At 46.8% G+C, this 15,867-nt stretch overlaps 1 protein-coding gene across 6 annotated transcripts in view; it reads right to left on the bottom strand.

The window, feature by feature from the left end:
• Positions 1 to 15,867, bottom strand: part of EFCAB6 (EF-hand calcium binding domain 6) — a 233,602-nt gene that overhangs the window by 30,017 nt on the left and 187,718 nt on the right. For all 6 annotated transcript variants that reach the window (XM_077914193.1, XM_077914189.1, XM_077914192.1 and 3 more), the window contains 2 exons: positions 15,360 to 15,555; positions 11,961 to 12,152 (listed from right to left, as the gene is read on the bottom strand). In XM_077914193.1, the coding sequence (XP_077770319.1) occupies positions 11,961 to 12,152; positions 15,360 to 15,555 (388 nt within the window). The remainder of the gene's footprint in view (positions 1 to 11,960; positions 12,153 to 15,359; positions 15,556 to 15,867) is intronic.

Here is a 15,867-nt window from a genome sequence, read left to right as displayed (position 1 = left end):
AGAGGGAGAAGCAGGCCCCATGCAGGGAGCCTGACGTGGGGCTCGATCCAGGGTCCCCAGGATCACACCCCGGGCTTCAGGAGGCACTAAACCGCTGCGCCACCAGGGCTGCCCTGCCCTGTTGTTTAGACAGAGAAAGCAGGCCTGGGCTTTGAGAGGTCAGGACTCTCCTGCGGTTGGTCCCCAGGCTACTCTCCTGACGGTGATAGAGCTCAAGATGGTCTGATGTCAAAGCTATGCTCTTCCCACTCCATCATGATTCCAGCCACCTACCACATGCATGAGAACTCAAGCACCTACCAGTAATAGGAAGGTGACAACTCACACATACGATGAGGGCTTAGCTGCTGTGCATCAGGCACTGGTCCAGGCCCAGGGAACAGGGTTAGTGGAGGGCAGGCTGACTCCCTGCCCTAGAGGAACTGGAGCTTTTGGAGATGCCTGAGGAAGCAAGCAAGGAGGAGAGACATGCCCTGAGCCTGCCTCCCAGAGCCCTTCTCCCTCTCCCCTCATCTCAAGTCATGCTAGTCATGCCACAGGGTGGGCCTTTCCCCACCTGTGTCCCTGCACATGCGGGTCCCTGTGCCCAGGAAGCCCCATCTCCCAACATCCAGACTTGGTGCAAACTCATCAAAACTGTTTGCACCTGTCTTTGCCCTGATGATGTAGAGTAAATCCTCCTTCTCCTTCGGTTCCAAGCTCACTTCTGTCCTACAGCTCGGCACTCACAAAGGATTTATCTGGATGCCTTTGCAAACGCCCAATTCACAAACCCTTCAGTAGCGTGAAATTGCCATAAAATGCAGAGAAATAAAGCAAACATTGGAGCCACCCCTTCGACCCTTTAATGATTCAATAAACTCATGGATGAAGTCATTTATGAAACTATTAAAATAAATTCTTCCACTCAAATAAATTCCACACCATATAATCACATCATTACTAAACATTAAATGTTACACATGCACTCACCGAAGTAGGAGAGAATAAAAAAATAATGAATGCAAACATTTGGGGTTTGCTCTGTTCAGAACCATGCAAAGCTCTTTCCACATCAACCCACTTAACCCAAGTAGCAGCCCCACGGAGTGGACGTGAGGACGGCTCCCATCTGCCAAGTAGGACTCTTGAAGAGCGTGGGCCTGCTGGCCCCGCACTAGCTGTGTGACCAGGAATGGATGCTGTAATCCCTCTGTACCTCACTTTCTCAACCACAAGATATGGATAATAATACTACCCACACCTTAAAAGGCTGTTAGGAGGTTGGCTTGGACCAGTGCGCGGCTCCAGAGCAATATGCGCATCCACAGGGATGCTGGAATCTGACTGCGGGTGACAAGATGGCCATAACTGGCCAAGTACAATCACTAAAGGGGTGGGTGCCTTGCTCTTTCCTCTTCATCTCTCGGCTTGGGCCATCCAAATTCAGGCCTCCGAAAAAGGCAAGAGATGGAACTTTCTGGTTTGCATACCAATGGTCACAGCCCTTTCTGCCGGAGCAGTAGTCACTCCCAGGTTGAGTGTGTCTACTTTTCTTCCCACCTGCCCAGCCCCCAGGGCGGGTCCAGTGCCTGGCACACATTCTTATCCATTTGTGCTGAATATCGAAAGTTAAGATTCTTTCAGCTGAACGGGGCATCTAAAGCCAGAGCATAAATAGCTCACCTACAAGTTAAACACCTAGGCATAGGACAAAAACGAAGACACTCGTGCCATCTATATTTTGGATTTTCTCCACAAGACTTCTTTGGGACAATGACTTCTTGGGTTGACTCCTGGCTTCCTGATATGGTCATGACCTTGTACAATCAATGGTACAATTCAACTCTGGTTCTTAAATGACTCATTGTAATTAAATTAGACTGTCGTGGCTCTGGAGGGACAAATGAATGGGGGCCTGCTTGGACTGGCCGGGCCACAGTCCATCTATTCTGAATACCTAGGTGCCATCCCACTGAGGCTAGGAATCAAGAAAGGATGCCAACTCAGATTGGAGAGGGCACGCTTGTGGAAGTGTTTTGAGAATGCCAGAAGGAGCAACAGACACAGGGTGGAGCCTTGGAGGAGCTAGGACACAGGTGGACAACAGCCAGTCCCTGCCCCCCAGGAGCACGGAATGTTTGGGTCTGAGAAAATTTACTCAAACTTATAGTAACTACCTTACTAGAGATTCAATTTGGGTATGCCTTCTTCCAAACCTTGCAGACTGGACATGATCACATCATTGTCTGCCTGAAATAGTTTGAGAGGGGGTCTGTTAGATGGAGAAGAGGGGACAACGTGACCACCCAGGGAGAAGCCAGCCTGGCGTGGCGCCCTGCACATTTCTGCCAGGGGCATCAGAAACCAGGCCATGCTCCCTTTGGTGGCCATCCCTGTCCTGCTTCCAGCAGTATCCTACCTGGCAGCTGCTAGAACAGAGCGCCCAGCCCCAAATCCTTCCCAGGAGGTGGCTCCAAACCCAGGCGCCACCCAGGATGTGTGGGTGGAGGAGCCATAACAGATGCAGATCTGGGATAGTTTTTAACCTTGAAAGAAAGATGCTGTGTATGCCAAGTGGCAGTCAAGGTTAGCAGGTTGTACACCTAATTCTTTATCTCTTGGAACAATGTTATTTTCATTCTGTGGCTTTTATCATTACAGATGGCTTTTAGTGGGCTGTCCGCATTAGTGCAAATATTGGGTCAGCACTAGGACTGGTGCGACGCCAATGCTCAGAGGAAAGACACTTGCTTGTGCCAAGGTACCAGGACTCTCCACCAGTAGGGCGGACAGATAGTTCACCAGAGTCAAAGGCCCAGGGAGGGGAGGTGGATGGGTCCTGTCTGTCTGGTTCTATGAGGTGCCACCGATATTCAAGCTTGGGTGATAGTATTCCTCTTCCTCCAGCTTAGGCACGGTGAGCCCAAAAGTCCCTCCCCCTGGCCTGTCACCAAGGCCACCCCAAGTGCCCGAGTCGGCCTGAGCTCCCCCTCACATCCTGCCACATCCTCAGTGGTCTCTAGAACAACATTGGTAAATGTTGGTTGGCAAGTAGAGAGCAAGCGAAATTTAGAGGAAACATTTAAAAATCACTGAAATTATATCAAGAGGACTTACCCTTTTTTGCCATCAGGAGCAAGAGTAAATAACAGTAATGATACATCTTAATACTTTACTTAATTCATCCCCAATAATCTTAGAGCTCTTTCTTGAAAAGGGAACTCCCCCATTTTTTATCCATTCATTAAAAATACATAGACACCATTATATTTACAATAAAAAGAAAGATAAATCGAAGTAACACTGTTGGCAACTAACATAAATACAATGTTCATAAAAGATTACAAACATTTTGATGGCTTAACAGTTCCTTCTGCGGTTAAAAACTACAATCTTAAATTCTCTCTCGGAAAAGCCCGTCTTCAGATTATTTAACATCCCACTGAATGACTTTGAAGGCTGTATATTATAAACACAAAGTAAGGGAAGATCTCATTGGCTCTCCGTGCAGTATGATGTGACAAAATAATTACTCTGCCTTAAATAAGGATGCGTTTTGTTAAAAAAAATTCCATTATTTCCATGGTAATAAAGTAGAGAGATTTTATATGGGTTTCTGGTATGTCTTTTAAAAATTCTATTTCTGCTCTGAGCGGTATGTTTATATTCACAGAAGATACTGAAAGTGCACTTTAAGACTTAAGAGAAATGTTAAGCAAGAATGATTTTCTAAAAACAAGGTGATCCACTATATTTTGCACATAGCATTTCGAATGTAAAATGTTTTCCCCAGAAGTGAAAAAGGAGTATTTGCCAAGGATGGAAATTCAGATAATGTTTTCACCCAGTTTGTGGGAATCATATGCAAAAGGTACCAAAGCTGTCATTCAGTATTTGTCCTTTGTCTTCTTTTAAACTAAGCCACTGGGTAAGATCTCAGTTTCGCTTCTTTGATGCACCCTAGGTGACCGTTCTCATCTGGGGGTATGATGGTGTGGCAGGAGCAGGGAGGCAAATGCCTTGCTCCTGTCTGCAAAGAGGGGTCCCCTTCCTTTCCCCCAGCTCAAAGGTCTCTGGGCCCACAGGAAACCCTAAGAGTGGCTCTTAAAGCCGAGTATGGCACCACAGGAACCAAGCCTGGGCTGGGGCAGGTGGATCTGCACTGGCCCCGGGCCTGTGACCCCTGCTTTGAGTGGTGCTTAATGAAGCAGCAGAAGGAGCGAGGAGGAGAACACGCACCACGGTGGAGCTGCGTACCAGGATCCGAAATTAATGCAGCATCTGTTCTGAGAAGCGCTCAGATGATTTTCACATGTCATGTGTGACAGGCATATGAGACAGCAGATCAATAGAAGTTTTGGAGGACAGATTTAGCAGGCTCTCCAATATAAGAAACGTATTGTGAGTAGGTGTAAAATTGTCATCTCTACTCTCTGCATACTTTCAATCTACTCAAGGCCTTACAAAACATGTTAACTACAATTCCAGTTGTTCCTTTTCCAAGAACGGACTGGGTTTGGCGAGGGATTATTCACGGTGAACCTCCTTTGCAAGAAGCGGTGCCGGCTGTCTTAATTACATTTTGGTGATCTCCTTTTAATTACTTGCCTCCCGTGCGTCCCCTAGAGGGAAAGGATGACTGGTATCATATTTAATGAGCGTGAGGAGGATGCATTAACTATTCCTATTATTTGTTACTTCTTTTCCTTCTACTAAAAACACCAGCCCAGGATGAAACTTTAGAAATGTCATGATGAAGACAGGCTCGGCTCTCCCACAGCCTCCTCCCCATTCCAGCCACCTCGACTAAGCTAACTCAAGTCCTTGCTCAGACGTCTCACTGATCTCAAAGGGACTAAGCTCTGGTGCAAAGATCAAAGGGCAGGGGTGCTGGTCTGTCTCTGCCACCACCTCCGCAGCCATCTGCAGATAAGCAGGAAGAAGGAAAACCCCCACATGGCTTGCTCTGCCTCAGGCCGCCCATGGTCACACCACATCAAGGGCCCACACCCCACACTCTCATGCTTTCAGCCTAGAAGTCCCTTGATCTGCCTGTCCTCCTGGCTAGCGCACCTCTGCCCAAGGATAGGCTTCTCAACAAAACCAAGGAAGAGCAGGAGGAAGGCCATGAGGTGGGCCCCAGTGGTGCCATCGGTGCCCCCGGCCCGGGCTCTTCTGGCCCAGTATACCTGCGCCTGTCCCTAAGCACCTTCCCCATCATCACTCACACTTCAATTAATCAGAATGCCTCCCCACAACAATGTTCAGCTCAGTGTTTTCAGAGGTGAAGGAGATGCTTTGAAGGAAATCAGGACACATTAGGGAAGCAAGCTGGCAACACGTGAAGCTTTACCCTCAATAGGGTAATTCCAGAGTGGGCAGAGATGCTCGTGGAGACCCATGAGGGAGGAAGGCTGTGACCACACTGAGGCTGGAGCCCTCCCTCCACTGGCGGGCCGGATGGCCTCTGGACACCGGGCTGCAGTGAGGACTCCAGACGGTCAGGCACTAAGCCGCTAAGAGGGTCTGGACTCACACTTCCGAGTGCTCACTACTAGGGGCACACCAGCAGCGTTACCAGGTACCTGCAGGGCCAACACCAGGGGACGGACTCAACCCATTAGCACAGCCCTGTTCCAGCAAACCACCCTCTCCTGCTTTCTTCCTTCCAGAAGCCAGGAAACTGGGGTCATTCCTGACCCTCACTCCCTCACATAGCGTGGATCAGCAAAGCCTGTCTGTTGTACTTTGTGTCTAGAATGGAGCCACGCTGGCAGCAGCTCTCCCCCGGGCCGTGAGCTGCCTCCCTGCTCTGGCCCTTGGCCTCATGGTTTCTTCTCCACGCAGCTGCCACAGTGACTTTTCTAAAGTGTAAGTCAGGTCACCATTCTCCTTGGCCCCACATCATGATGCTCCTTCAGCCCTTGCTTCTGTATGTTACTGAGAGTCAAAGGCATGACAGTCATTTACCATGACCCCAAACGACAAGGCGCCTGTCCCATCCCTCCCCGACTGCATTTCCTTCTCTCAGGCCGAGGGCAGCCACACATCAAGCTGATGGGATACCCTCCTTGGACTAGTTGTGCCCCCTGATGCCCCTCCCCTAGAGATCACCTGCTCCCTCCCTCACCTCCTCTGGCTCTCCACAGCAGCCTTTTCAGACACTCTCTCTTTCTGTCCTGCTTTATTTTTCTTGGCAGCATGTACTGGAATCTGCACAGGATACATTTCTCAGTTTGGCTCTCCCCGCTCCCTAGAACACAAGCCCCTGGAAGGCAGGGACCATGTCAGTTTGGCCCACTGCTGGCCCAGCACCAGCCCAGTGCCAGCACATGGCAGGCCCACAGGAAGCACTGCTGGATGGAGGAGTGAGCAGATCCACGCAATGGGATGGCACACATCGAAGGCAATCTACGTTCTAGAGAAGAATCAATAGCATGGAAGAGGCCACTGACAGCGCAGTAAGTGAAACAGCAGGCTCCAGGGGAGACCCTGTGGGGGATCTGGAGGAGAGGAGGGGAAGCAGGGTGAGAAGGCGAGGCCTCATGTGTCTACCCACTGGTCTGTGAACAGCGTCCGGGAGGGTTGTTTAGGAAACTGAAGGGTGACCCAGAGGTAAGAAGGATGCAGCCACTCTGGAAAACAGTATGGAGCTTCTTCAAAATGTTAAAATGAAGGTATCCTATGATCCAGCAATTGCACCACTGGGTATTTACCCCAAAGATAGGAATGTAGTGATTCAAGGGGCACCTGCACCCCAATGTTTATAGCAGCAATGTGCACAATAGCCAAACTATGGAAAGAGCCTAGATGTCCATCGATAGATGAAAGGTTAAAAAAGATGTTGTGTACACACACACACAATGGAATATCACTTATCCATCAGAAAAAAAATTTACCATTTGCAAACGATGTGAGTGGAACTGGAGGGTATTCTGCTAAGCAAAATAAGTCAATCAGAGAAAGACAATTCTATGATTTCACTCATACTTGGAATTTATGAAACAAAACAGATGAACATAGGGAAAGGGAGGGAAAAATAAGATGAAATCAGAGAGGGAGACAAAGCATAAGAGACTCTTAACTCTAGGAAATAAACTAAGGGTCACTGGAGGTGAGGTGGGGGGACGGGGTAACTGGGTGATGGGCATTAGGAGGGCACGTGATGGAATGAGCACTGGGTGTTTTTTTTGTTTTTTTTTTTTTTTTTTTTTTTTAGCACTGGGTGTTATATAAGACTGCTGCTTCACTGACCTCTACCTCTGAAACCAATAATACACCATATGTTAAATAATTGAATTTAAATAAAATTTTAAAAAAGAAGATTTGCAGCAGCAACAAGTTACAGTGACTGCTTTACAGGGAGCAGGGCTGAGGGGTGAAGAGTTGATCCAGTGATCTCTCCTTTTAATGCTCTCTCCACCATTCAATTTCCTCTCCATAGGGCATATATTACTTTGATATAAATACAAAATGATTGTTTAAAAAAAAAGAGTCTTGTAAGAATTGAGAAAATCCCCAACAACCCCCAAATTAGCAGCATATACGTTCTGTCCTTGACCCCATTCCCAAAAGATACGCGTATAGAAAACAGGATCAGAAGTAAATATACCAAAATGTTGACAGTGGCTGTCCCTGGGGGCGACTTTAATTCTGTCCTTCAAAATTACTGGAATATTCCAAGCCATGTAAAATGGACATAAGTGACATCTACAAATTATCAGCTTAAACCACATGAAATTGTCAGTACTCAATCACTCATAGCTCTAAATATGGGGATTTCATATGCTTCAACCCAACAGAAAAAAATATTTTAAAAAATACGGGGCTTGGGGGATCCCTGGGTGGCACAGCAGTTTGGCGCCCGCCTTTGGCCCAGGGCGCGGTCCTGGAGTCCCGGGATCGAGTCCCACATCGGGCTCCCGGTGCATGGAGCCTGCTTCTCCCTCTGTCTGTGTCTCTGCCTCTCTCTCTCTCTCTCTCTCTCTCTGTGCGACTATCATGAATAAAATAAATAAATAAATAAATAAATAAATAAATAAATAAATAAATAAAGTTAAAAAAAAATACGGGGCTGTTTTCAAGATCAATAAAAGTATTCCTATCTTTTGACTTTAGTTATTTTACTTCTTTGGATTCTTTTCTTTAGGAAAGAATCCAAAATGTGGCTATAGATTTACACGTTAGGTGTTCATGGCAGGGTAACTTACAATGGCAAAAGCTGGAAAAAAGTCTTAATGCTTAAAAATCAGGAAGTCAATGGAATGCTACACAGACATTTTAACCCATGTTTGGAAGACCTTCCAGTGACACAGTGCAATTTAACATGAAGGAGAAAAAGCAGGATCCATGGATATGCAGCCAGTGTTGCCTCCATTGTGTGGAAGAATACATTTGCACACCCGTGTCCACGGCAGCAAGATTCTTAACAGCTAGGACGTGGAAGCAACACCAGCATCCCCTGACAGATGAACAGATAAGCAAAACATGGTGTGTCCCTACCATGGACTATTATTCAGACTTAAGAAGGAAGGAAATTCAGACATACGCTACAACATACATGAACCTTGAAGGCATGAGGCTAAATGAAGTCAATCAGTCACAGAAAGACAAACATCGTGTGATTTTACTTACTCAAGTAGTCAAAACCAGAGAGACAGAAAGTAGAACAGTAGTCACCACAGGCTGGGGCACAGGGCTGGGGTGGAGGGGTTTTGGGAGTTAATTAGTGTCTAACAGGTACTGTTTAAGTTTTGCAAGATGGAAAGAATTCTGGAGGACGATGTTGATGGTTGCACTGCAGTGGGAATGGATTCTAATACCACTGAACTGTTCACTTAAAAATGATTAAGATGGTAAATTTTATCTTAAGAGTATTTGGCCACAATAAACGAATTGGGGGGAAATGCATTAAAAACAGAGAGAAAAAGATGTCCAAGGCAGTGTGGCACATAGAAAGGTGGTCAGCTCTGGAGCTGAAGCTGCCTGGTGTCCATGCTGGGGGAGGAGGCTCGGTGGGAGCCTGTCTTTGGAGCCTGTCCGTGTCTCCGTGCCCTCCCCCATCGGGAGAACAGCTGGGGTGGGGGGACTGGCCCCCCACCAGCGTGGCTGTCTTGCCGGCACAGCATCATCATGGGGTTTAGAGCCCTGTTTGCTTTTTCACACATTCCTGTATTTTCTGAAATTTTCACAATGAATATGTCTTTCTTTTAAAGTCAGGAGAAATGGTAGGAAATATCAGAAAGGGAGACAGAACATAAAGACTCCTAACTCTGGGAAACGAACTAGGGGTGGTGGAAGGGGAGGAGGGCGGGGGGTGGAGGTGAATGGGTGATGGGCACTGAGGGGGGCACTTGACGGGATGAGCACTGGGTGTTATTCTGTATGTTGGCAAATTGAACACCAATAAAAAATAAATTTATTATTAAAAAAATAAAAAAATAAAGTCAGGAGAAAAAGTATAATCATTAAAAATAGTGAGGGTCACCACAAACAGAGAGAAAAGACGAGTCACAGGCCAAGAGGAGGTATTTGCAACTCACATCCCAACAAAGGACTGGAAACCCTTTCACAGCCATGAAACCTGAATGGCTCATAACACAAGAAAGCGTCCAGCCTTCCTAATATTCAGATGGGTAGGAATTAAAACATTTGATGGTATCACGGATTACTGGGGACCTGGAGTGTTAGGAGCTCTCATGAGAGGCTGGCACAAGTGTGCACTGAACGGTACAGCCCTGGGACCCTGAACACACACCTGCTCCCCCAATCCCATGCAGGATAACTCCTGAGTGTCACAAGGGGACAGACACAGAAGGCTGGCTGGTGCTTTGGTTTTAATGGAGAAGACGGCAAACAACCCACACGGTCATAAGCAGGAGGATGAAACTGAATGGGGCGTGTTCACCTAATAGAATATACTCATTTGATGGACTAATTCTATAGCAGAGTACTAGGGAATGAACGAAAGCCAGTGGAATAACATGGTTAAATCTGGAACACATGATAGTAAACAAGAAAAAAGTGCAGAAAACAATACTCGATACTGTACCTTTGATATAAACTTTTAAAACATGCAATGTGATAGTATCTATTGTTTAGGAATGTCCATCTAAATAGCAGAGATGAAAAAAGTCACAACGGCACAGCACTGAGAGGCCTGGAGTTGGGAGCAGACTTCTTGCTCACAGAGAAGCTCTATTGCTTGCCATCGGGGTGACTATGCACAGATCACAGGGTCCCCACCTATAAAAAGGGATATTAATACCACACACCGGGTGGTGCATCAAAGAACTGAATGGGTTGGTGGCTCAGCTGGTTGGGGATCTGCCTTCAGCTCAGATCATGGTCCCGAGGCCCTGGGATTGAGCCCTGTGTCAGGCTTCCAGCTCGCTGGGGAGTCTGCTTCTCCCTCTCCCTCTGCTGCTCTCCCTGCTTGTGTGCTCTGACTCACTCTCCTGCTCTCAAATAAATAAATAAATAAACAAAATCTTAAAAACAAAACAAAAACGGACTGAACAGGTTAATATATGTAAAGGACCAGGAAGAGAGGCCCTTGGAAGGCACTATATAGTGTTTGCTGTTGTTATTAGTATAATGAACCTCAAACCTTAAAAATGTTCACACCATTTGCTCTAGTCATCTAGTTTTCAAGAATTTGTCCTTGATCAGTGATCAAGGATTTATGAACTTGGGTATTCATCGTACATAAAAGCATGCAATTAGAAATGATATTAAGTGTCCAGCTGCAGGGGGACACGTCAATATTCTGTAGGACAGGCCTGCTGGGATTTGACTGTTGCATTAGTTTTGGATTGTTCATGTTTATTTTCACCCCCCCATCCATGTAGGCAGGGTCCGTGGCACTTGTGTGTTCACTTTTAGTACAGAACGGTGATCAAAGAAATCTGTGTTGCCTAAAACTAGATTGTGACTGTTGCTAATGATGTTGGTCTATTTACATTTAGAGATCAAGAAATAGCCTCAGAATGAACAATTTGTACAGCCAGCCAGAAATGCAGTCTGGGGGAGGAGCAAGAGCCCTGCAGTCAGCCACACATCCTCTTCCAGGAAGCCCTCTCTGACTTTCCCAGCTATCTTTCCTGCTGCTGAGCCTGCCTCTGTGAAAGCTCACTCCCTTGGGATTCTTGGGTGGCTCAGCGGTTTAGTGCCTGTCTTCAGCCCAGGGCATGATCCTGGAGTCCCAGGATCGAGTCCCGCATCTGGCTCCTTGCATGGAGCCTGCTTCCCCCTCTGCCTGTGTCTCTGCCTCTCTCTCCTCTCTCTCTCTCTCTCTGTGTGACTCATGAAATGAATAAATAAAATCTTAAAAAAAAAAAAAAAAGCTCACTCCCTGCATGTTTCCCTCCACCCCAGGTGGCTCATACATGTCCCAGAGCCCAGCACATAGTGGGTCCTCAAAAAAATGTCTCCCAAGTGAGTCCCATTTCCCTCATTTCCAGCTCAGAGTCTAACATATTGTAGGACTCACTTCCTTGGACATCAGATCATCTTCAGGGATCTAAGCTTCCTGAGAATTCTGAAACAACCAGACAAAAGCAAACTCCCAAACTTCTAATAAAATAAAAATAAGGGACGCTTGTGTGGCTCAGCGGTTGAGTGTCTGCTTTGGGCTCAGGGCGTGATCCTCGAGTCCAGGGATCAAATCCCATATCGGGCTCCCTGTGAGGGCCTGCTTCTCCCTCCACCTGTGTCTCTGCCTCTCTCTGTGTCTCTCATGAATAAAATCTTTAAAATAAAAATAAAGATAAAAATAAATAAAAGTTTTCAATAAAATATACATATTTACCTTCTAACACTCTATGTAGAATTCATACTGAATTTTCATTTGGAATTAGCTAATTACTTGAGGTGATTGCCAATTTACTTGGTATGATTTTAATCAATTATCCATTTTGCAAAAAATACTTTTAGCCCCTTTTCAAAGAGAGATGCTTGTGTGTTGCCGACATCCTTACCTCTTCAGAGAAAGAACTGAAGTTCTGGAGAAAATATTTCCAATTTATATGGGGGGTTAGATGAATTTTCAGTTTTCTCAAAAAATAATGATACTGGTTGTCTGTTAGTTTGTAACAGAAATCCTTAAGAACTTGTCCAAAATCTGAAGCCTTTACAAACCCAGTGTCCTCTTTATCCAATGCAGAAAATGCCTAAAAAAAGAGAAAAGGCAGATGCTACTGTCAAGTGAATATTTCAAAAATATTTTTCTTAAGTTGTGCTTTTCTGAATGCAAATGAAATCAAGCGTATTCAAGTCCCCTGTAAATTCTACCTTCCTAATGAGATGCACCATGATTCAAAGACCGGGACAGGTGAGGCACGGCCCGGTGTGAGAGCTGAATTGCAGGGAGAAGTCACTTCACTGGCTCCTCACTGGATTCAGAGGCAGAACAGCGAGGAGGAGCCCTGGTCCCCTTTCTGCAGTGGAAGCTGCCTGAGCTCCAAGGAGGGCTGTCTGACAGAGGATGGGAGAGCTCTGGGGGTGAAACATGTGCCCAAAGTCCCCCCACCATGATATCCCAGCTCCTTGGAGCATACATCACTTGTACAGGGAGGCTCAGGTGCAAGCCCACCACGTCGGGGTGTGGGGCAGGGTTTCCAGGTGGAGCCCGATGTCGGAGGCAGTGAGGAGGAGGAGTCAACGGACTACCTCATCCCCACCCTGGGCCAGTGCCCATGTGGCCTCGCCTCACAGGAAGACCCCGGCGGCCACGTGCTAGTGCCGGAGGCACTGGGGCAGCCAGTGCCAACCCAGCAGTACAGTAGTCAGACTGAAAAAGTGCAAAAACGTGCTATAAAAAGAAAGCACATTTTTTTCCATCTGTCGAAACAAAATCATTCATTTTTATTGCACTAGGAAATCTGTATCAAGTGGTAGGTTAAGATCTTTTTTTTTTTTTTTTTTTTTTAAGTAAGAATTTAATGTGCTTGCAGACCCAAACCCAATTCCCTTGTGGTTAATTCTCATTCAGGGCTAATTAGGCACATCCCATCAGCCCATGGGGGTGGTGATATATGTGTAACCAAATTAACCTTAAAATACTGTCTAGCTTCAAAGTTTTTATTTAGCCTGTGGTAAGAGGACAAAGCTGTGGATAGTAGAAAAAAACCTCTGACTGCTGTTCGGAAGTGGACTTTGGACCCTGGCTCTGTTACCTACCATATGACCTTAACCACTCTGAGCTTAGCTGCACTGGTATAAAGAAGAGGGACTTCATAACTCCGATTGTTCTGTTTTACTATGGCCCCAAAACACACCTAACCATGTACGTGGCACACAGTGGACCTTAATAAATGATCATAAACATGAGCACAGTCAACTGAGCATTTGTGTTACAAGTACATTAGAAGGCGGCGTGCTGGAAAGGGAGCACCAAGTGGCGCTCCACGGACCTGAGGCAACCGGCTCCCTCTGGCCACAGGACCTGCACTTCCCCGGGTCTGCGCAGCTTCCCTGTGTCTCTGTCCAGCCCACCAAGCCAAAGGACAGGGGAGAGGATCAAAATGAAGAGGCTTAGAAATCTGTAAAGTCTACAGAAACGTAAGATATTGTTATGTCATTTTAGAAACAAGATGCATCTGAGACAGTGTCCAGTGATCTGTAGAGATAGATGCATAAGTGTGCCAGGTGTCCTCTCTGATGGCTATCCTCGCACATTCCTTCCGTTCCTCACTGCCTCAGATGTCCTCTCTCCCTCCAATCCATCTGCCACTCACTTGGCCAGAGACTCTCACTCTCTTGCTTAAAACATCATTGCCTAAACAGTGGTTCTCAGAAGTGAGAACCATGGTTCCCTTCAAAGGTTCCATGGACCTCAGTCTGAGAAACATCCTGATAGATGTTTAGTGGTGCTCCTTTAAGTCAGAAGGGGGCAAAACCATCCTGCAAATGGATTTATTTAGCCGATAGAGTGCTTTTGAAAAAAAATCTGGAATATGTGCTGACATTTAGAAATCAAGAAGTTTCACAGCTTCTCATGAAAAATGACAAGCTTTAGCAAACTGGGGCCCATTTTCGGCTCAGCAACAGTCGGCTGGGGCTGAGGAGAAGCTGCCCTTATGACAGGGCTGTGTCTCCAGCCTGCTATGGTCGCCACTTGGCCCCCTTCATTTATATTGCCCCTGGTCCCGGTGCACATCTGAGTCTGCAGTGCTCACCAGGTGACTGCTAGGCCCAGGGCCATCCCAAGTACGAGCTCTGGTCTGAAAGGCACAGAGGTGGTTTTCCAGATGACCCGTATGATTTCTAGATGACCCACAACATGTTCAGACTAATTTTTATCTTTTGATAATCATTAAAATAAAGACATAAAAATCTTAAATCCTCATAGAGAACTTCTAGATGTGAAAAATGTCTGCTCTCCAGCATAAAGGTCAAATTCACTAACATTCCAGAACTTTCACAGGCTAGCTAGGTGGCACTTGCCTTTCCCCTGCTCTCTGATCCCTTATGCTTGAGCTCCAAAGAACACTTGGCCTCCGTATGCTGAGGGGATTATTCACACGGAGGAGGGGGGGATTTAGTGAACATGGTCCTAGGTTTTTGAGAGGGGCTGTAAGTCCACCTATTGCAAACATAAGGACAGACCTGCTCTAACTATGCCCTGCATCGCACAGGATGCTTTGGATTCACCACCTCTTTCAACTATAAGACCTTCCCTCTGCAGACAGCATTTTCACTTCTTCCTACTGTTGCAGGGGAAACTGAGGGGTGGCTTAGTCTGGGGGAGCATGGCCACCAGGAACATGGCCAAAGCACTATTTTCTGAGGACTCCAGTGTGAGCCACAGAATCATCCCCACATACACAAGACTGTCATATAGACCTTAGTTATAAAATGTCACTGTACTCAGTGTGTGTGTGTGTGTGTGTGCGCACGCGAGCGCACGCGCATGTTTTCTTGTTCCTCCCCTGGCTCCTGGTGGCCTTCACAATGAGTCTTTGGGCAATAGTTGGGCCCTGGCCAACATCTCTGAGGCCACCTCATGCTATGGGCCCAGTGCTCTTGGATGTTCTGGGCCTGCACACCTGAGGACTCTGTGATTCACCTCTGCCCTCCTGACCAGGAACCCCTTACCCTCATCCAGACATAGCACTGGCTATATCCTGGGCACCTCTACCTCAGACAGCACGTGCTAGGTGCAATCGTGGTAGCTTCCGGTAAGGCAAAAATGGACACACATTTGCTCAAACACACAAGCTGACCTTGCCTGACCCATGTGAGTTCTGATGCCCCACGAGAGGGAAGAGAGGTCCAGGGGTCTAGGAGGAGGGGAGGGCTGAGAGCCACTTTTCATGAATAGACATGAGCACCAGAACTTCAGTTTCTAGAATAAAAACACTTTCAGTCTGTCATACCGTTGACAAAGCCATGTCGGAGGAGGCAACAACTTCCTGGATGTTCTTTACAACCTCTTCTGGGTTCAGTGTTGAGAAACTGATTGGCACACTCTCTTCTTTTTTCTTTGGCTGAGGTCTTGTTGGCTTGCTGCTCTCCACTGCTTTCAGGAAGTCAAGGTAATTGATGGAGTTATCATGCCATTTGATTTCCCAACTTGTCCCAAGAGAAAGACAAGAATATATTAATTACAAAAAAGCCCCTATCACTTACTGGTTCAGCAAAGAGCGGCTGAGCACAGAACCACTCTCTGCCTGTGGGTACACGCATGCCAGTTAGTGACAACAGCAGACGGGCACCCAAAGGTACCAAAATATAATGGAGTGAGGTGAGGGACATGAGGAGTAAGGGCTGCCAGAGCCGCAGACTGTGCTGCCCTGAGGCTCTAGGACTTGAAGGCTGGACAACAGGGTTCATGGCTTTGGGGGGGCAGAAGATGGGAAACGGAGGCCCGGCTAAGGCACCTGA

The sequence above is a fragment of the Canis aureus genome, chromosome 11, assembly GCF_053574225.1.
Source record: "Canis aureus isolate CA01 chromosome 11, VMU_Caureus_v.1.0, whole genome shotgun sequence".
In the NCBI taxonomy this organism is placed as follows: Eukaryota; Metazoa; Chordata; class Mammalia; order Carnivora; family Canidae; genus Canis; species Canis aureus.
The sequence above is the reverse complement of the archived record's forward strand: the minus strand, read 5'-3'. Positions and strand labels throughout refer to the sequence as shown.